Here is a 23,545-nt window from a genome sequence, read left to right as displayed (position 1 = left end):
AGTAGACTAAAAGCTTACACCTATGCAAGAGAGAAAAATAATTAAGAAACTCAATTCTGGTCATCTTGCATAACTGTTCCATGGTCCAGATATTAATATTCATAAATTGTCTTATCAAGAGTTTCAACTCATAGCAAAATCCTAAAGTACAAAAGGAAACAGCAACAGCCTTGACTTACAGAACAACACAAGAACAGAATGGCCTGAACAAACAAATATATATCTCGGAAGAAATGAATGGAGAAAAGTCATCTTTAGTAATGAGAAATTCAACCTAGATGCTCCCAATGGCTTGGCATTTTATTGGCATGAAATTTAAAAAGAGAAACAGATCTCTAAGCAATAGTAGAAAGGATGATCTGTGATGGTTTGGGGTGGCTTTGGTTATAGTGATAAAACAAATTTCTTATTTCTTACGGGTTGAATGAATGCTACTGAATACCAAAACCTCATGCAATAACTGAATAAAAACCTCGCTTTTGCCATTTATGGAGTTGACTGAGGGACAATTCTGGACATTTCAGCAGGACAATGAAACCATACATGTTTCATAGTCTACATAAAAGTTGTCCTTGGAGAATAGAATTTGTTATAGAATGGCCATTCAATTCATCAAACTTAAATCCTATGGAGAACTTCTGAAAACTTTGTGAAGGATTATCTATGCTAGTGTAAATAGTACAAAAACATTGAAGAACTGAAGATGGGAAGTATCATTATGCTATGAAATAGTTGTTTAGTATGAAATAGTCCAGAAAAAATAACTGTTACTTATTATATGTAGTTTATATACAAAAAATTTGTTAATTTTTCTAGAAAAATTACATTTGCAGTAATTTATGAGCCTAGTTTTATTAAAACATTAATAAAACTATGCTGAAAAAAATAGTTGTCATATCATTTTGCAACTGACTTTAATTATTATAAATAATGCAAAGTTAAATAAAATTTTTAATGAAAATTTGTACTTTATAAGAAAACATTGTTTCATAAAAACTTCAGTTGAAAGTTACCTTTATATTACTATAAATAAAAACAGATGATTTATAAAAATAGCTGATAAAAAAAATAATGATTTAAAAGATAAATAAAATAAAAAAAGATGATTTATACTGTATATCTTCTATTTGGCTCTTCGTTTGGATTTCTTCAGCTAGAGGTTAGTATTATATATGTATATTATTTTTATCCTGAATAAACTAATAGTACAATAAGTGATTGGTTAATGAACAGTTCAGACTGCAAACAAGTTGGACAATGAACACTTTCGTGAAAGATTTTTATGTTCGGACAACGAACACATCACAGAACTAATATAAGAAGAAGCAATGTAAAATAATGAATACCAATGGTCTTCCCTTGTCTCCAGGTGACAATTCAAAACCTTTGGGGTGTGGGAGATGTTGACATCAATGCTCAACCTGATACTGATCAGTTAGTATTCTTCTGAACTTTGAAACTCTCCCTTGTAATTCCAGCCTTTTGTTTACCTTTCTGACAGAAAGAATTTTTTATAGTCTTTATAAGATTGTCAGACACTTGTTAAGTTTTGCATCGGTTTTTATTTTCAAAAGATGAAAGTTTAACTGTCCCATCAGCTATTCGTTAATGTTTTAATGCCAAATTTTGAATTCTGTCTGGACCTCAGATTTAAATAATGTTTTTGTGCAATAGTTGATTTCTGTTCTCTGCATTTCTGTAAGTGCTTTTCTGAATTTTTTATTTGAAAAAGAAACTGATAATATTATGGAGCATAAAAAGAGTGGAGTGTCAAGAATTGTGCTTAACATAGAAACCAAATAGAGTGGGCAGAAGATGTTTGATGTTGCTAGACAGTATGGCTTGAACAGGTCTACAGTACAATCTTAGCTAAGAAAGATATCATCAAAAAGCTCAAGCAGTTAAAGGAGTAACGAAAATCACATCTGAGAAACAAAGATGTGTCATCCATGAAAAAATGGAGAAATTGTTTGTAATTTGGATAAAAGAAAGGAAAATGAAGAATTGTAACTAGTATGATTATCATTCAAGAGAAAGCTAAAGAAATTTTTGGAGAACCGAAGAAACACCAGGTTGCCTAAGGAGGAGCAAACTGGCCCAGGGCAGAAACAAACTCCAAATTCATCACATGAACTCATTCAAAAGGCATGGTCAGAAGTAATTCAATGACAATTGAATTCTGCTTGGCGAAAGCTGTGTTCCTCCTGCATTCTGGGAGATGGAGATGATGTCCCTGAAATTATGGATGAAATTGTGATAACTGCTAGAGATCTGGAATTGGAGGTGATTGAAGATGGCATTGAAGAGCTCATAATGGAACCTGAAACTGATCTGACGACCGAAGAACTCTTGAATCAAGAATCTCAGCGAGATGTGTTTTCTTCTGAAAAAGAGGAAGACAAAAGAGGACCAATGCTGACATCTGCTATTAAAGATCTTTTGAAATAGTAGGAGGATGTCAGAATAACGATCTTAGAATGGCATCCAAACCAGGTTTAGAATAATAGGCATGGGGATCTCTAAATGACAATATTATTAATTACTTCCAAACAATCCTGAAGAAGAGAGAAAAGCAATCAACATTGGACAGATTCTTTAACACCCCACAAACAGGAAAAAAAAACATGACTGATAAAAATGCAAGACTGTGTATGTATATATTATTATTACAAATAGATAAACATAGTAATAAAATATATAATTTTTTTATTTATTTTTTGGGGTCTCCAGAACAAATTAATCAAATTCCCATAAAAATCTATGGTAAATCTACAATCAGTTAATGAACAATCATAGTCTTGAAATGGACTATGTTCGTTAACCAATCATTCACTGTATATTACATTAGTTTTTATATATTTAATCAAATTTATTTATTGTTTCTACTATTTATATTATAAAGGATGCAATCTCAAAATCATACATAATAAGACTGCATAAGTCACAAATGTACCATATTCTTAAAATTAAAAGTTTACTTTTAAGATTTAATTTTATTAGTAGTACTGCTAAGAATTTTTATTATTACAGTAAGATTCCACTTAATACTGCCTCGATTAACGCTGATTCAAATTATGGCGGCATTTCATTGATTTATATTTAATATGATTATTCCCAAAACACAAACCAATCAGCAAAAGGTCACAATTCATTGTAGCACTGTACTTTCCTTAAATTATGTTTGTTTGGTGCAATTTTGGAAAAAAATATAACATCATGGATGCCATAGGCAATATTGACTTTGCGTGGCAAGAATTAACTGATAAATGCATGAACAAAGTGTGGAAGAAGTTATGGATAAAGGTATCCAAGAATTCTTAACGCAAAGAGCCTATTGCTGTATTGTTAGGTCGACCAAATTGTCAACCTAATAGGTGTAGTAGGTGACTAGGAGGTGTAGACTAGGTATTGTAAATTTACCAACTTCTTCATTTACCGGTAATTTGGTAAATGAAAATTAAAATACCGGTTTACTGGTAAATTACCGGTAAATTTTTTTCTTGTAAAATAAAATTAAGGTGATAAAAAAATATAAGTCATTTTGTAATATAGTGATGGACAGCACGCTAATCATTTATTACAAAAAACTTTTGCGATATAAGCGTTAAATTAACCACGTATGTCACTAAATTGACGAGCGCTTTCGACGATACACACTTTCGTCTTCTTCAGGTCATTAGAAGATACTGCATAAGAACCTTTTTTGAATTATTCAATAAATTATTCAAAAAAGGTTCTTATGCAGTATCTTCTAATGACCTGAAGAAGACGAAAGTGTGTATCGTCGAAAGCGCTCGTCAATTTAGTGACATACGTGGTTAATTTAACGCTTATATCGCAAAAGTTTTTTGTAAGTCATTTTGATTTCCATTTCACATTTTTCATTTCAAAGATATAGAATTTAAAAAATATAANTAATCCAGATCCCGAGAATACCCTTTCTGATTCAACACTTGTTGTACGAATGGTTATTAAATTAAAATTAAACAAAAACTATCTCACATAAAATTAATAATGAGATATATTGTTGCTTACACTTACCTGTTTTTTGTTTTTTTTTTTCAATGTCCCTTTAGCCCATTTAAATATCTATAAACACAATATTTTCTACATAGAAATTTCTAGTATGGAGTTTTCATTTACATAATTACCGGTAAATTAAAATTTACCGGTAAGTTTACAGAATGTTTTTTTGTCAATTTATCGGTTAACCGGTATACAATCCCTAGTGTAGACGAGCAAGATATTGAGGAGTCACTGCAGGTTTCTGGTGAGAGCCTTACCAATGAAAATCTTCAAGAACTGGCAGAACAAGGAATTAATGTAGAAATGGAAATTAGAGATTCTGAAAATGAAGAATCCAAAGAATTTTTCTACAGATTTCCTTAGTAAAAGTTTGGTAACAATAACCGAAACCATTGATCAAATTGTAGCGAATGATCTAGATTTTGAAAGGAGTGCAAAAGCAAGACAAGACGTTTTGGATGTGATCTGTTACCAACATTTGCTTAAAGAAAAAAGTGACAAATGAAACTACATCACTTTATCACAAAAACAAGAATTTCAGAAAAGCCAGGACCTTCTTCACAAAAAATGAACTTTATATTTCTGTGTGTGTGTGTATTATGTAACATATATTGTTATATGCAAATTATTATAAAAATAACTTAAAATTAAAGTAAAACCTGTTTATTTTTTTTGCTCATGTTCACCTTTTTCTATTTATTCTGTGTTAAAATGACCTCATTTAATGCTGTTTCGTTTAGTGCTTTGTCATCTAGGAATGTATCCCTCGCATTAAGCAGGGTCTTACTGTATATTGAAAACAAGTTTTTTCTCTCTAACAAATGTTCAATTTTTCCAGCTCATGAAAAATTTTTCCTGTAGAAATAAATAATATTGTTAGGATTTGTCATTTATATTAACAGAAATAAGTAAATGTAATGAAATTATTATATGATAGTCTTTTATAAACAGGGGTCTTCTGTTATATTTTATACATGTATTACTTTACACTATAATAATAATTTCAGCTAAACATGCTACAATGACCATGGTTGTGAAATTGGGTTATCGGAATAAATGGGATCCTGAGGATAAATGGACACTTATAGCAAACTCTACTGAACAAAGAAAACTGGATTGCAAATTAGACAAAGATAAGGTAAGAGTAAAATTAATACTTCAGAATAAATTCATGTGAACAATGTTAGGGAATTATAGATGTGTAAACAAGTGTATATATAGTCTTAGATTAGAATAAAGTTTAATTGTAAGTTAAAGGACTGCCTCATCATTGTTCTAATAAACAGAATGAAAATTAAATAATTTAATATATTGCATAAATAAATCATTTTTGAAAATTATTGGGTAAATCCAAAACTCTATTATATTCATTTTCTTAGAAACTAGCTTATTAGAGAAACTAACAAAAGAAACAAGCTTTTTTAAGCTAAATAAATAAGCTTTATTTTGCTTAAAATTTAGAAACTCTAAACCTCTGAAAAATAAAAATAATTTTGTTTTCCCAAAGATTCTAAATATACTATAATGGTGGATCAGTAAATGACCAACTAGGGCAACCAGCCATGCCATTACTTTTCCTGGTTATTGATCCAGCTTTATATATTTTAAAATTTTAATTTAGAATTTTTTTAAAATTTATTACTGATAAAATTTTAGGAGCAAGAAGATTATTTACATAACTGTGAAGTGCTACCTTTATTTGAACTTGGAAGTTTGCACCATGATTATTATCTTATTAATCTTCAGTTACCTGTGTCTGTTGATGATAGTGACATTTTGAATCATGGAATTGGTGTTTTAAAAGACATTTGGATTGTTGTATGTATAATTAAAAATGTTTTCTTTATAATAAGATTAAAATAAATTTTAACACAAATCATATTTATCCTTCAGCTGATCACACAAAATGGTGGCTTTACAAAGGTTTGGCTTTCATTAAAAACATTCTTCTTTCCAATTATTATTGCAACTATGATCTGGTATTGGCATCGTATTAATTTACTCACAAGACCTCCAGTTCTGCTAGAAAAGTAAGAATAATTTTATTATTATTAATTTTTAAATTATATGATCTTCAAATAAAAAGTTTTTACTTTATTTTAAACTAGCTGTACCAGGCCAAGCATTACTGTGGCTCAAAATGTATTTATTATAAATGTATAACACTCCCCGCAGGAGGAAATTTCAAAAAATCCCTTCTTAGTGTACATTCTCTTGATGTACCCTACTAAAACAATCAAAAATGCAAAAAAATCACATCTAAAATAGTATAATAGAAGCTGAGTTCTTCATGGTAAGCCTTAATTTTGTCCCTCGGCCCGCGGGGGCGAATTTTGACATCTATAAAATATACAAGTTCAGACACGTGCACTGTGTATCTTGCCGACCACTTGACTGCACCACATAGTTACCTATCTCATATACATACACGTCTTGCCCCTTGCCTGGGTAAATCCAAAACTCTATTATATTCATTTTGTTAGAAACTAGCTTATTAGAGAAACTAACAAAAGAAACAAGCTTTATTTTGCTTAAAATTTAGAAACTCTAAACCGCTGACACCAAAAATATAATGCTTACCTAGATGATATCTTTTAATTTATATGAATGTTTAACGGAATAATATACAGCATATGTTCACCCTGAAGGTCCATTCTAAATATTGGTGAAAGAATTTTTGAAATCAGATGAGTAGTTTCGGAGATTACCTCCTACATCCAAACTTACAAATTTATAATATCAGTTTTAAATTTACAAAAACCTTTAGTGGTGAACATTGTAGGAGTTTTTCATACTTTTTTTCTTTTTTTTACTTCTGAGAAATTGAGATAACTCAACTTTGCAATCTTTTACTTTGGGCAATGGGTGCAATTGTCTCCAACTCAAAAGTTCACATTAATATATGTTCTTCTCCTATGATTAAAACAAAAATGGATTATTGATAAGAATGTTAAAACCAGTTAACTTTTATAATATACTAGAAATTCTCCCAACAAACATGATGGAATACTTTTTATGAAAAAATAGAAAGAGATTGAAGAATTGAGAAGAGTAGAGATTTCAAGAAATTCGAGAAGAGTTGTTAATATTTCTACAAATTTTATACTATCTATTGTAACAAAGAGTAACAAAACAAAAGTTTACCTGGAATGGATGGTGGATGAAAATAGTAGGAGTTACGGTCTATTTTGCAGATAAAATGAGTATTCTCCACATAGTAAATTACAATGTATGCATGTATTTTGAGTCTTGCAATCTTTATTTCCAATCAGTTTACAGGCGTGTAAATGGCCGAAAACATTTATTGTGATTAAAGTTATTCCAAGCTGATCTCGTTCTCTACACCAAACGAGACTCTGGCAGCAATAGCACCATCATGAAGCAATCACCCTCTCGTATAGGAGATCATTGTTGACTATTGTAAATTGGTGCTTCAATAAACTGTCATAAATTAATTAATTCAACTGCGTGATTAAGTTATTCCCTTTTCTTTCCTAAGCAAAGCAGATTTATTCTTATCTCTATTTATCAACCCCTAACATTGAACGTAAGACTGTATAAAAAATGTTCGAGTTATATGGCGCATTTGAACGTGGTGTATGAGATGGACGAGTTTTAATCGGCTATCAGACTTCACAATCCTGTGTAAAAATCCTGTCTGTCAAAAAATTGGCGCATGGTATGCAAAAGGTTGGCCACCCCTGATCTAGACAGACAGTGTGAACAACAAATGAACACAATGACAAACTAGAGAGACAAACCGCCCGACAGAGACAAATGAGCAAGATCACAAAAATATTTTTATTTTTTTTATTTTAAACATTAACTTACTCACTAACTAAACTAACCTACTCTAAACTAACTCTAATCTAATTTAACCTAACAAAAAACTAAGCTAAGAGTCCCTAATCTAACTTATAACTAGTAGGACTAACTGAATTTAGACTGAAAAAGAAGACAGAAAATAAGAATTAAAATACAAAGTTGAAAGGCAACTATATACTGATAGTTGAAACAAAGCAAGGGAAAGCTAATTACCATCCGTGCCCCCAGAGTGAGTGCTCTCAAGAGCCCCACTAAGGGATATGAATGTGAGTAGATGATGGAACGTTGTACACATGTGAATGAGTTGGTGCGGATTGAAAGGTCATAGTACCCTTCAAGAATAGCAGCACTCATTAAACTATCCCTAATGTGATTGTACCTATTGCAGCGAAAAACTAAGTGAAGTGGTGTTTGGTCCTCCTAAATACTACAATTGCATTGTGGATTGTCTCCAAGATTAAATCTATATAAGTATTGCTTAAAGTTGCCGTGTCCTGTAAGAAGCTGAGTGAGGGTGTAACTTGGGTAAAAGTGGCAAATAGTCACAGTAGTATCAATCTTGGGGATGAAAGTGTAGGTGAGCCTACCAGTGGTGTCATGGTCCCAGTTGTCTTGCCAGAGAATGAAGATTTGCTTCTTTGTGTGATTGTTGATGTATGAGGTAGGAATGTAACTGAAAGTACTAGTGACTGAAGACTTTGCAGTTTGTTTGGCAAGACGGTCAGCAGTCTCATTGATTGCCAAGAACCCCGCATGACCCTGTACCCATTGGAACTCTATTCTAATGTTGTTGTCTAAGTGTCTAAGAACATGGTGTATGAGATGGACGAGTTTTAATCGGCTATCAGACTTCACAATCCTGTGTAAAGCTCCCCTACTGTCAATAAATGCGATAGTGTAAGTAGTGTCTTTTGTCCTTCCTATGCCTAATGTGAATTAAGCTCATATAAATAGCTAAAATTTCTGCCTGTGCTATTGAGCAGTGTGTACCTAGATGGAAGCAAGCATTGTGAAGCTTGCAGCCTAAGTCAGAATAAACTACAAAAGCGACACTCACATTGCCACCCATCTTGGAACTGTCAGTGTAAATCCTAAACATGGGATGATCACCTGAATCTTCAAAGTAAACATCAGGGACATTNCTTACCTGGCCTTCCCACTTGCAGCAAGTGCCGGCAAAGACACCTGTCGGCATGGGCACTTGGGATGGTGTGGGGGAGGCTGGTCTGCTATTTAGCGGGTCTCCCCAAAAAACCCAAAAGCAGATGATGGTGTCTTCCACGTACTGTAAACACTGGACAGGTAAACACAACACTTGAAGCACAACGATAAAACATCAGGGACAAGCTGATGGGAGAGGTAGTAATTGTAAGTCGGGGTATTTTTTATCAATGCTGAAATTTTTGATATCATCGATCAAGATCAAACTGGGGGGGGAATCTTACCTACTCTAATCATTTTATTGACATCTAAGTTGCTATAATTTTGCCAGGGTAAGGTGACAAGATTTTCCTGCCAAATAATGTGTTTAATTTCTAAGTCGATAGATGTCAATCCTGACTTTACCAAAAAGGCACTAGTGGATGCGGTCCTATAAACCTTACAAATGCGGAGAGCTTGAATCTTTGAACAGATAACAGTTTTTTACGGTTATGGACTTTGGTGGCCATGTGGCCCCAGGCCTGTATGGCATAGAGGAGTGCTGGCTGATTGCACCCTGTAAATAAGCTTAGTAGCAGTAGGGCAAGGCCCCCTGTGTTCCTAGCAACACTAATGAGGGCATTGGCTGTATTTTTTAGCTTTGTCTGTGATGTATTTGATGTGGGGTGTGAAGTTAAGTCTCTCATCAAGAATAACACCTAAATATTTAATTTCCATTTTTTGCTTTATTCTTTGAGCACCTATTTGAAGGGTAAGCTTCCTGAAGAGTGGCATGTTCGTATCAACTATCATGCTTTCACATTTGTCTGTATTAATGGGTTGCCTATGCTTAATATTTTTTTAGAAAGTGATTTAGAAAAATAGATAATATATAATTTTAATAAGATGTAATGGAGATGATTAATCATTTTAAATATTTTTTAAGTTCATTTAAATATGTTTTATTATTAAAAATTTAATTTGTTAATTTTAAATTTTTTAGGATGCTTTTGGGTTTGGGAATTGCACTCAGCTTTTTAAACTGTAAGTGAAAATATTTTTTTAATTATAGAACATCATCTAATTTATGAATATTTAGTTATCTGGATATGTAATTGGAGTCTTTGATAGATGAAAATAGTGATTTTTTAAGTTAATTATATAAGAAATTTTACTAATAATGTTGAATATGAAGGCATATTTTTGTAATAAAAGATTTATTCTGAACAAGAAAACATTGTTCTTCAACTCCTAAATTAACAATAATAAACATAATTTACTTATAGAAGTTCCTTGTAAAAGGTTTGATTAATGGTTTTGAGAATAAAATACATCATAAAATCCAAACATTGACTAAACTGCTTTCAATTGGAAGCACACTAATATAACTAGTATTATATAATTTAGAACATTTTAATGTTTTTAGCTTTGTCAAAAATAACTTCCCAATGTTTCTAAAATCTTTAGTAAAAAATATATCTTAATAATGAACATAATAAGATGTAATCGTAAATGTTTAAATGAATGTTGATATCCACAGATCAACACGACTCCCTCTAATCTCAGCTGAATACATGTATCCCTTGATTAACGTGGTTAATTAATCCCTCGATGCTACCGTGTACATTGTGTTAATCAAATACAGTGATACTTTGATACGTGACCAAACAATCACGACCTGCTAGAACAAATTTTGGTTAATAACAAATATTTTAATTTTAATTTTGTCACTTGTAAAAAGTTTTTAGGATAAAAATGAATAAATAATTTAAAAATGAAATGATAGAGCTGTCTACCTTCTTCAGACAAAATTATACTCAATCCAGTTTGTTTTTCTCACTTAATGCATGTGGAACACAATCATCGTGTCAGTGATATTCTAAGATATTTTTCATGTTCATGAGTTTTTATCAGGGCTGTGGAATCGGAGTCAGAGTTGTCAAAAAATCCACCGACTCCGACTCCTTTTTACTTCCTTTTTACTTCTTACGTACATAAAACAGAAAAGTATTAGAATCGTGTCAAATTTGACCCTTCAGGTTTCTTATGCAAAGCTGCACATTTGGAGACCTCTCAAACCCCTCAAAAAGACAATAAAAATTCGAGGAAAAATTTGCTTGCTTGTATGTGTTGGTGTCTAATTTGTTTAACTTCTTTATTTTCTGTTCTGAGATATTAAACAATATCTCAGAATGGGTAAAGTTTAAGAAACGAAATGTGGCACTGTGGCTTGCATATAAAGGGGCATTAATACTATTAAATTTTGGTTCTTAATTAAAGGTCGACAGAGTAAAGACATAAAAGTGGTCATGTGTCATATCTCTTAATGAATATTTTACTCGTTATTAGCGTACAAAATTTCAAAAAAAAAATAAAATTTGTCTTTACCCTCAAAGTAAACTTTTTTGTCATTTTATAATAGTACAGTAAAACCCGTTAAGATGTTCTCGTCTAAGATGTTAGAACGTATATGGGGGAAACGATTTAGTTCAACCACTTTGACGCTTAATAATTAACTCCTGTGTTAAACCATCTGACTCCGATTCCAATCACTCTGACTACAGAAATTATTAGGCTTCAAACAGAGTCAACGAAATCATGCCCCACACACACATATAGAAAAAACCTTGAATCTTTTGCATATCTCGAAATTTCAAGGTGTCCTGAGTCCAAAAATGTAAAAATTTGGGAAGGATCATTTTTTGATAGATTGCTACACCTTCCCTCTGTTATATATAACAGCCGGAAAAGTAAAAGTTATTGAATACATATTTGTATATTACTTAGAGGAGTCTTTTAGCTTCAGAATAAAAAGTTTCTATGTTCTATCTTTATTAGAACTCTATTTATTGGATCTTTTATTCTGAGGTCACGTGATGACATCAGAATTTCCTTGTCTCTTTCGGTAACAAGTCCACCCCTGGTTGGAGTCGGATGGTAAGGAAGAGTCAGAGTCGGAGTTGGTAGATTTTTATGCGACTCCACAGCCCTGGTTTTTATTCATCAATTTTTAACAATTACTTCCCAAAATTTTTCTTTACAGCTTTTGGGTGTCCCATATATTTTGTATTCTTTGGTTTAAAATTTTATGAATGAAACTTTCAAAACCACATTTTGTAGCATCTTTCCCATACACACTAAGAGTATATTTTACTGTTTTTATAGCATTATATCCTTTATGAAACTTAAAAAGTATAAATAAATAATATGTCTGATATGCATTTCATCTGCACTCATTTCAATTTGATTTATGCAAACAAAATGTGAAGTTTTAAAATAAGCTTCTGAACAAAGAATACAATATCACATTAGCAGTAATGTGTTAAATTTCATAATTATTGTAATTATACTACATATTTTTATTGGAAATCACCATCGGAATGAAAATAGCAAATTCGCCAGCACCTTATTTGCCAAGAAAAACATAATCTATGTTAAGTAAAGGTGGCTGTTAAAGCTGCATTAATTAAAATTTCTGCTGCATAAATAAAGAGATTGCTTCATTTAATTTCATGCATTAATCAAATTGCACGTTACACAAACGTTACCTGTATTAAATGTCATTGTAAAAAGATATGCTGTTCAAAGAGAAAGAGCCCATAAATTTTACACTACTTTAGAATGTTTTTATTAAGAATAAATAATAGTAATTCTAAAAGGTAATGTAAATTGTTTGGGTCATTGCAGAATCCTATCATCTTAGTTTCCTACCAAAGGAAAAAATATACAGGGTTTACTGATGTTTATAATAAAATAAATGAATTAATTCAAAAATAAACATGTATAAATCATGTAGAAGTTCTACAGTAATATGTAAATTTTTCAAATATAAAAAAATGAAAATTAAAAAGTGATCTTCACAGATTGAGATGACACACAATACTTATGTTCTTATAAAAGATTCAACATTAAGCAGTTTGCTAATTGTTAGAGTACTGTGACAAAGCCTTATGTGCACAAATACTACTGTGAAATGATTATAGTTTATTGGGAAAACTAGACAAAATGCACAAAAAAAAGCATGTAGATTCTATAGGCACTATTCAGTTGCATGCTCCTCAAACATTAAAATGCATTGATATTTATTTTGTAACTTGTTTCATATATTCAAGTTTTGATTGTGGAATAAACTTGTCCTTTTTTATTCAACAATGCTTTCTGCATTTTTGTGAGAATTTGTTAATTAATTAATATGTTATGTTTTCAGGTCTATTCAAATTTTGTGATTGTATAGCAAGTACATATAATGAATTTGTTCATGCCATATATTCATTTCACCTGTTTTAGTTTTCCAGCTTTGTAGTCCTATCCAATATGTTTCAGTGACGACAAACCTTTGTTTTCACTGAAACATTGGATGGGACAGTTTCTCACAATATTGTGATAGATTTATTTGAATTAGAACTGCTCATGCCATCAAAGGCTAGGGAAGTTTTTTAGTTGTGTTGTTTATTCATATAACTTAAGTATTGTCAGTTTTATTAAACTGAAAATGATTGTATAATTTTTTGTTTATCCACATAAATGAATGTTCTTTTATAATTCACCTGCTCTTTTCATGAAAATCAAATTCTGTTTAACAATTGTTCATTATAGATTAATTCTGAGTCATGATACACTAGCTTATTTTGATTTAATTTCTCTCTATAGATCCTATTACAGGTAGCATTAGTAGTCTTACCAGAACTTTATACTCCTACTAGCCATTTTCCAAGATTCATTGAAGTTAGAGCTCTTTTCTTGATTAAATAGCATCCAGTGAGAGCTCATTTGTGAGCTTAACATGTTGATTGCCACAACCATTTTGCTCCTACACAGTATGGGTGCCATTTTTATTATTCAATGTTTATTGGTCTTTTAAAATATTTATATTCATTTTCATTTATAATTGGTAATAATATTTTAATATATAGCAAAAAAAATATTAATTGAGTTATGCAAAATAACTATAAATTATAATAATCTAAGTTATTTAAATTATTGAAATTTAATCTTGATTCTTTACAGATGTATAAAAATATGATGATAGTTCATAATGTATTTTTTACTTAAATATTTATAAATAGTAATTAAAAAGTATTTAAATTATTTGTCTGTTTATTAAAAAAGAAAAGCTTTAAGTTAATTTTTAATGGTTTTCTGATATTATATTAACAATATAAATTAATTTTTTTTCTTTCTATTCCAATTTGTTTAGTGCCTCTTGAATTTTTAACATTGTTTATTGAAATGCCATTTATGCTTCTTCTGGCTGATATAAGACAAGGAATATTCTATGCTGCTCTCTTAAGTTTTTGGCTTGTGTTCTGTGGAGAACATCAAATGGTAATATATAATTTTATTCTAAAATTTCAGTATTAAATTAATTAAAATTTAACTAGCTTAAATCTGAATTATCCAAACATGGATGGATTTCTATTTTGATTATATTTATAAGAAACATTGTTACATCTTATTTTACATGCATATACGGATGAAAAATTAACAGGAAGGAAGGAAGGTCAGTAAACTTAGTGAAGAAAAACATTACAAGTATTGAAAAAATGTGCATGTGTTATGTTTAATAAATTGCATGAATATAAATTATGATTTTGATATATAATTACTTCATATGGTTTAAATAATCTTATAGGATGATGTAGAAAGAAATAGATTAAGAAGTTATTGGAGACATTTAAGTGCTGTTGCCTTTGGTTGTTTATGTCTCTTCTTATTTGATATGTGTGAAAGGTAATGTACAATATTTATAATTTTCAGTTGATTAAAAATATATTATATGTACTTTAATTATAATATTCACCCAAAATATATACTTAATTGTATAATTTTAAGTGTATTACATTAATTTAATATAATACCTAATGTGTAACTAATATAATACAAATTATAACAATTATATCAGTTGTGCTAAATTGGTATCTTATAAAATTATGAAATAATTATCTTTAGTTATAAATATTTTTATTAAGTTGATAGATTTGGTAAATTATATGTAAAGATATTTTTTGTATTTGCTAGTTTAACAGATATTTTTTTAAAGTTAAATATTTAATTCCAAATTAATCAGAAATATAAAATACTTATAAAAAACTAATAACTTTTAAAAACCATTTATTTCATATTATAAATTAATATCTGTATTTATTACATTTAAAATAAAATATAGTTGACTTGCTTTATAGTGACTGGATCTGCCATATGGCATACAATGCAGTACCAGCCATAGAGAATCTTCCACAGAACTATAACTATTTTTAGAATCTTAGAATTACACTCGTAAACCTGTGTGCAACTTAGGCCGAGACTCCACTAGCATAAAAATGGGTGTAAAAACTTTTAATCACATGACCATGATATCTTATGCCTGAGCAGGTCGTAAAACCAGCGTAAAAGTGAGTTGAGCAGTGTTCAACTTTCAATGCAAATATGGCTGTAAAATGGTACCTTCAACCAATCAGAAGTGGAACTATGTCATCATGACATTGTGCGAAAATTGTGGGAAATGAGCTTTTGTGTATGGTCTATCATGGCTACTTCAAAAAGACCTCGAATAGATTTAGAAAAATTTATCGAAAATATTTGAAAATATCCATGTTTATATGACAAGAGACATCCTGACTATAAGAATGGATGCCTAAACATTTTATGAACTCTGACAATTATGAACAATCAAGCTACGATGCTTTCATTTCCACCAATTCACGTGTGAAGAAGTATTTACTTTCGACACTTGGGGCAGCACCATTGCCGTAAAAACTTCGCTAGCCAGATCTCCAGTGCAATCCAGACACAAACGCAAATAGGTGACATGATTAAAAGTTTTTACACTAATGGAGTCTCAGCCTTATATAGTCATCTCCTTACTGTACCTGCATGTGCCAGTGAATGAAAATTGGTTTTTGTCAGAGATTGGACAACACTACACAGTTCTTGCTTTGTGCACTGCTGCAGAGACCATTTTATCAATCTATTGTCTTATGTTCTTACACATCAACAGTGTTGCCACTCACAGTTACTGTTGCCTCTGAGTTGGAAGTGTTGTGTGTCAAAATTACTATGTTATTGCTCATCCTTCTAACTTTTAAATGACATTTTCCAGTTTTCTATTGAATGTGCCTTGTATTACTTAAAGTAATTTAAAAATGAAACAATAGAGAAAAATGCCTTTACTTAAATTGTTTTCAGTAATTCATTGACAACTAAATCAGCAAAATGGAAAATAAAAACAAACAATTAAGCAATATTTACTACAATCTATAAATGCACATGCTGTATTATTATTACAATTATCTTCCTGTCTTGGGGAAGAAACTTTAAATTTTTTTAATAATTTTTTATCAAAACTATATTTATTTAAACAGTATTTTTATTTTGTATGTATAATACATGTAATTTTGATCAAAGAAAATTTTTTAAAATTTTAAATCATTTTTCACTTAAGATATTGATTTGTTTCTATCTCCATGTTTGTTGATTCATTGCTTGTCACTTGATGAGATTGTAATCACTGACAGGGTTGTTATATTGAGAATAAAGTATCTATATCTGCACTACACACTGGGATGAATATAAAATTAGACTCACTTCAACCATTAACTGGTGTGAAATATGATTAACTCTTGAATATCAAACGTTTTCTTAAATAAGATTGAACATTAACCATCATTGTCAATAAATGACCAGAATATCAAATTCGAACTTAAAATGAAAGAGTATGAGGATGTGTTTGAATAATGAGAACTTATGCGCATGCATTCCCATGTCTTCCATAAATAAGATTGAACGTTAAATATCATTGTGAAGTAAAGTCTGCCATGCCATTGAAAGACACATCTCCTCTCTAAAATTAATGCATGTGGATCTGCAGCAAGCTTTAAAAATCTTGATCGCCTGCAACCATTTCAGGTGTTCCGGGTTTGGGGTGGTAAGGATGATATGGGCTCTGGTGAAGTCTGCTGCAATATCAGGGTCCACTCATTGCATATGTGGAGAGTGCAGTGGTGCTCTTATTATGTTGTACTGTATATCAGATATATGCTCTCATATCCTGATCCCCATTGAATGTTTAGTAAAGCCAATGTACACCATTTCCCTATCACATCTGTTGTCCTGATAGGAATGCTATAAATGTCTGGTAGTCTGTTGGGGTTTGATGGGTCTTTTCTGTTATGTAGTAGGTTGAAAATGGTGGGGCATCTCCTGTAAGTAATACTGACCTGGCATCTCTTGGCAATAATGGTGTACAATGATTTCAGATGGGGGTTAAATAAGCATAATATTTTCTCAAAAGCATAATAATAAAGTATCATTATGCTTTTGAGAGAATGACTGGGATCTTCTCTATTGGTCGTCATATTATGGTGAGCTGGTACATTGAGGGCCACTAAAAAGTAGGCCTACTATATTTAGTAGATCTAATATTGATGTCAAGCCATTTATTATACTAAAAACATACAATAAATAATACACTGTGAAAGATAAAATAGTCCTAAGATGAAAATTTGCAAAAGCCAGAAAATTGCACTTATTTCAATATTATCTCAAATTTTTCCCATAAAATAGCTTGTCTAAGACAGAACCTGTAGATATGAAGGCAAAGCTATATGTTATTTTGCTATTATTAACTTGCATTAGTTATAGCCTGTTAAAGGTGAAAACTTAAACAATGAATTAGACCTGACAAAAACATTAGAAATGAAATAAACTATCAATATTTTATCTATAAGATGATGCATTTTAGAAATTAATTTAGTTAAATATTATATATGTAATTAAGATTAATACATAATATAACAGAAGATCAAAAATATAATATATTCAATTAGCATTAATGACATGCAGATATATAAATTATAATTAATATGGAGACAAAATTCTAATATTGAACAATGAGATGAAATACATTAGAACTAGTAAACTTTGATAAATATTCTTGAATTCATATATTAAATCTTACATCAAATTTAGATTTTAATATCTTCCATTCTGTCCAGCAATAAGTATGTGTTCATTTTTCAAGTTGTGATAGAACCTGTAAGAAGAAAGTATGATCGGAATGAACCTTCAATTGACAGAGTCCATCCTTCAAACCGAAAGTTGGCTTGCAATCTGAAAGATGTGTTTGATGATGCAGGAAAGGTTCTCACCAGGAAACACCAAAATATTCATAGCAAAAGATGATGGGACACCAAAGAATTTGTAAATGCACTGGATCTAGAAAAGGAGGGAGATTGAGGAGAAGAAAAATTGGAAAAGACAAGAGAAGAGTTCAATTTATATTGAGGAAAAGCAGAAGTAGAAAGAGATGAACATCCAAACAGAGAAAGGAGTGAAGTGAGTTAAAAAGATCATGCAGTAAAAGCAGGAGGAGGGTTTAAGGAAGAAAATAAGCATCCATGAAATACAAACCTCTAACCAGTGTGATTCATTGTGAAAGACTTCTGTTGGCTATGCTTTGATAGAAAATTTTTCAATAAGCAAAAGAACTTACTCTACTCAAATTCTGTATCCATTTTCAGCCAAAACTTCTGAAAATATTTTTGTTTCCATTGCAATTTATGATGTTTTTATTAGCAGTAATCCAACAAGAAGATTGCTTTGCTTTAATGATGTATTGGCACATTTTAAAATACATTATTGAAAATGTTGACTATTTCACCATTAATTACAATTAAGACAAATTTGGAAAGAGTTGGATAGTGTCAAATTTAAGCAAGTAAACCACCCAAGATGGTATTTATAAGTATATACTTTTAATGAGACAACAGAGAAATTTTCGTTAAAACATACATACTTTTTTTGTTGTGAACATTTCAAATTTAAGTGAATATGGTAGAATATAGCAAATGCTATGTCTAGTTTGAAAATTGGTTAATATATATTTTACCAATATGTATGTATATAGTAGAACTATGTCAGAAAATACTTAGAAAAATTGTATCATTGTGTGCCATTGTGGTAGAGAAATAAAATTAACTGAAATATTTTATGATTGGATGTTGTACATTGATTTTTAAAAAATTTAATATAAATCTGAAATTTAAAAACTATTATCTTTTGTCATGAATTATTTTTTGTTTAATTCAAACTGACTCAATAAATGTTTATGAATTTTCTTGATTTTAATATGAAATTAATTGTTAATGATTTTACTTATGAAATTAATAAAATTTATCTATTTTAGAGGTGTTCAACTGAAAAATCCTTTTTACAGCATTTGGGTAACAGAATTGGGAACAAACTTAGCTGTATCCTTTGAATTTTTCTTTACAAAAATTTGAAGAATGGATTTCATAAAGAGAAATTTATCTATAAATGCAAATAAAATCATTTTTATTAAAAAGTAAAAACATAAAAATTAGAAATTTGTGTGTTTCAGTTATATTAATATGATGATAATTTTAATTTTTGAGTTAAAGTTACTTTAAAATGTACAAATTTATACCAGTAATACTAATAAAGATAAATTTAAAAAGAAAATTAGGTATTGAAATAAAAATGCAGACATTTAAAGGATCAGAAGAAAATTTTTTTTGACTGAATCTCACTTTTATTGTTTTGGATTCATCAATAATAGAAAAGTCTTTATAGTTTGTTTCAAATAAGTGGTAACTACCACTTATTTGAAACAAACTATAAAGACTTTTGTTGGTTCAAACAAACTAATTGTTGGTTCAAATAAGTGGTAACTACCACTTATTTGAACCAACAATTGAGCAATTTCAATATCACTCTTCTTAGATAATTTGATTGGTTCTCTTAAACCTACATTTATTATGCTAAACAAAATTATATTTGTAATTTTGATTAAAGATTTAAAATAATTTTTATATTTTTAGCAATTCTGATTTACAAAATATTGTAAATTGATACAATGAATAAGAGGTTTTATAAGTTTTCTTTAGTGCTCTGGGAACAAAACTCTTTATAAAATGTAATTCTATTGTTCTACTTTTTAGGAATGCATTATGCTCAAAAGTTGGAAAGTATTGATTAAATAAATTTAATGCAAATAAAAAGATCCAACAAGATTGCTTTACTTTACTGCATCACTAAAGCAAAGCAACTTGGAAATAAAACAGTCTTATGACAGAGTCAATCTTTTATTGTATTTGTCTGTTGAAGGAAAATTTATTTTATATATTGAAGCAGACAAGAGCCTACAATAAAAGTTCAATTTGGCTGTTTTTTTACCAAGATGTAACATGGACAAAACTGTAGACTTTTTGTTTCTTCAATTATTTTTGTGAATTTTAAAAAATAAAATAATTTTAATAATAGTTTAATATTAATAGATATTTCGTTTTACTTTGATAGGAAACTCATTTTCTAGTTATCGACTTAACTATTTGTAGCTTGGGTTTATTATTTTAGCTGGAATATCAGCTTGTCTGTATTTCGTATTTCTTTGTTATATGGTCTACAAAGTATTCCGTAATATTGGTTTTAAAAGAAGCACTTTGCCAAGTATGAGTAGCACCAGAAGAATGTATTATGAGGTTTATAAATTTATTTCTATTTTAATTTTAATATACAAAAATAATTTTGTATTTTTTCATTTAACAGATAAATTGTTTTACTTTATAGGGGATAATTTATCGGTTCAAATTTTTGATGATGTCTACATTATTGTGTGCTGCTTTAACTGTTATTTCTTACATTATTGGTCAGGTATGTATTAATTTATGCACATGAAATAAAATACTTTGATTATGTATTTTAAATAATACTGCTTTTGTTTACTTTTATTAAAAAAAATCATATCAATAAGTAAATTTGATCTTCAAAACTATGAGGGACGTTCAAATATAAACAGGAATTTATGAGCTACACTTTATTTATTGAATACAATGAAATGACTTACACATTATTTTTCTATATAGTCTCTTGCCAATGTTCAGCACTCAGAAAGCTTCTTAATCCCAGAAGAGTAGAAGTCTTTTGTCTGCTTGTTGATCCATTCTTGTAAGCTCCTCATTCAAATTGAATTGCATGCTTGCTCATCTTGATTCTGGAGTGAAGTAGTGCATCCATGTTTCATCACAGATTACTATAGAGTCTAAAGACATGTCTATTCTTTTTATATGCTTGCAGAAGTTGTGTGACTGCAATCAATATTCTTTCTTTGTGTTCAGGATTCAAAAGGCAGAAAACTCACCATTCACCAAGCATTCATTTTGCTAAATATAAGATGATCTGTAACTACTATTTGTACACTCTCAACACTTATTTTAAGTTTTTCAGCAATTTCTTTAACTGTAATTCTCCAATTTTCTTGAATAAGTGCTTCAACAAGAATCTGCTTGTCTTCATCGATTGAGGATCTTGGCTGGCAAATAGTTAGTTCATTTTCATTTCTTTCCTAACTCTTTTTCAATGACTTGCACCAATTATATACTCTAGACCAGCGTTTCTCAAAGTGGGCGATAATGCCCCCTTGTGGGCGCTGGAGGCTTTCAGGGGGGCAGTAGAAGGCTCAAAGAGAATTGGGGGGCGTTAAAGAAATATAGAGGGGCGACGGCAGACAAATTCTATATATATAAATTCGACGTAATATATATAAAATTTTGACATTTTATATATTTTTTATTTTTTATTGAAGGTCACAACTTGAATATTTCTAACACATTGACTTTTATTTTAGCTCAGCGTTTCTCAAAGTAAGCAATAACGCCCCCTTCTGGCGCGATGAATAGATCTATGATAGAGGCAGGATATTGAACAATGACCAAAGGCAAAATTGAAGCTGATAAGAGGAAACATTGCATTTAATGGTTTCCAGATGATGAGAACAATGTACGGTAAGGGCACAAAGTGTGAGATTCATAGAAAAGTTTTCCTAAGAATATTTCCAATCCTTTTCTCACACAAGAGAAAATGGGTTAGGGGGCGTTGGGTATAACTTTATGGAACAAAGGGGGCGGTGGATCGAAAAAGTTTGAGAATCACTGCTCTAGACCGAGAGAGACAGACACTCATCCCCAACCTAATTTTTATGTTAAAAAAAATCTGAGATGGAATGATGCCTTCATTTGTCAAAAAGTTAATAATTTGCAGTGCAACACTATTCTTCCTCCTGCAACAACAACAAGAAAGAATATTGATTGCACCCTCATAGAAAGAATATTGATTGCAGTCACACAACTTCTGCAAGCATATAAAAAGAATAGACAAGTTTTTAGACTCTATAGTAATCTGTGATGAAACATGGATGCACTACTTCATTCCAGAATCAAGATGAGTAAGCATGCAATTCAATTTGAATGAGGAGCTACAAGAATGATCAACATGCAAACAATACTCTGCATAATTTTACAGAGGTGCTGCATCTCTAAAATGAGAAGAATGAGGGAAAAGCACCTAGCACTAATAATGACAAGTTCAAAAATGCATGTGTTTGTCCATTGAGTCATCTCTATCTTGCACTGATTATAAGAACAGAGCATGAAAATTCATGTTTGTATTTGAACATCCCTTGTAATTAATAAATATAAGCTGATTTTTAAAAATATTTACCTAGAAGAAAACTGAAAGCATCTTCACATATATGTCTTGTCCAGTAACCAGGAACCAAAAAGTCTTGCTTCACAGAGACAACCTTTCATTAAAGGCTATGCTTCTGTAAAATTATGCAAATACAGTTAAAAACCTTAACTGGCAATAAGTTCAATAATTAATAATATATTAGGTTAAATAATAAAAACAATGGGATCGGTGTAGACAAATATTAAAATTAATAAATTCTAAAAATTTTTTCGTTTAAAAAAAAAAAAAAACCTTTAAGAACCACAAGTGACTTTCACTCTTTAATTCCGACTTCGATAGAGTTTTTAAAAAAACAGAGAAAACCAGAGAATTATTTTCACTATTTCTTACTTTATTATATTATCCATATATATTTCGCTATTTTAGCCTCTTCAGTGGATATTACACTGTTAAGTTGCCAGTACTATTATAGTTCATCAAGCTATCCCAGCATGCATCGACATATGCTCCTGTATTTAAATTTATGCAATTTGCATGTTCTTTAATACAGTAATGTTCTATGATGCGTCTTTTTACAAAATTTTTTTCTTTATACAAAATTTTAATATTACTACGATCAATAAGACAATTTTTAATACTGCAGTGTTGTTGCCACGGGGATTCAGTTCTGTTCAATCGAATTGCCGCCTCATGCTCCTTTAGCCTCACTTCCAGTTTTCTTCCTGTTTCTCCAACGTAGCTTTTCCGTTCTGTGCACGTACACATCAATTCATATACGACTTCTGCAACTTCTAAAGGATTCTTCGATTGTTTTTCATTTGCTTTATTAATCAGACAAATACTGTTATTTAATTTATTTTTTTGTTCACCTACTAAATTGACTGAGAACAATTCTTTAATATAAGTTTTATATTTTTCATAAAATTTGAAAATATATGGAATTTTAATATATAAGTTTTCTATTTTATTATTTTTAACATTATATCTATTATTTAAATACGAATTGTACCACTTACGTATAAGCTGTTGTGGATAGTCATTCAATAAATATTTTTTAAAAAGATTCTTA

General features: G+C 30.3%; 1 protein-coding gene across 7 annotated transcripts in view; it reads left to right on the top strand.

Annotated features, from left to right (window-relative positions):
• The window catches only part of LOC111627453 (protein wntless-like), a 46,838-nt gene that overhangs the window by 15,879 nt on the left and 7,414 nt on the right, over positions 1-23,545 (top strand). For 3 of the 7 annotated variants that reach the window (XM_023371024.1, XM_023371023.1, XM_023371028.1), the window contains 11 exons: positions 1,154-1,159; positions 5,034-5,164; positions 5,683-5,844; positions 5,920-6,056; positions 9,995-10,035; positions 14,189-14,316; positions 14,480-14,491; positions 14,624-14,721; positions 19,175-19,238; positions 20,346-20,489; positions 20,578-20,661. In XM_023371024.1, the coding sequence (XP_023226792.1) occupies positions 1,154-1,159; positions 5,034-5,164; positions 5,683-5,844; positions 5,920-6,056; positions 9,995-10,035; positions 14,189-14,316; positions 14,480-14,491; positions 14,624-14,721; positions 19,175-19,238; positions 20,346-20,489; positions 20,578-20,661 (1,007 nt within the window). The remainder of the gene's footprint in view (positions 1-1,153; positions 1,160-5,033; positions 5,165-5,682; positions 5,845-5,919; positions 6,057-9,994; positions 10,036-14,188; positions 14,317-14,479; positions 14,492-14,623; positions 14,722-19,174; positions 19,239-20,345; positions 20,490-20,577; positions 20,662-23,545) is intronic. The other 4 variants (XM_023371025.1, XM_023371029.1, XM_023371026.1 and 1 more) reach the window with 3 other exon arrangements.

The sequence above is a fragment of the Centruroides sculpturatus genome, unplaced genomic scaffold (assembly GCF_000671375.1).
Source record: "Centruroides sculpturatus isolate CEXI.00-Female unplaced genomic scaffold, Cexi_2.0 scaffold281, whole genome shotgun sequence".
Lineage (NCBI taxonomy): Eukaryota > Metazoa > Arthropoda > Arachnida > Scorpiones > Buthidae > Centruroides > Centruroides sculpturatus.
Note: the sequence above shows the minus strand (reverse complement) of the source record. Positions and strands in the feature narration are given on the sequence as shown.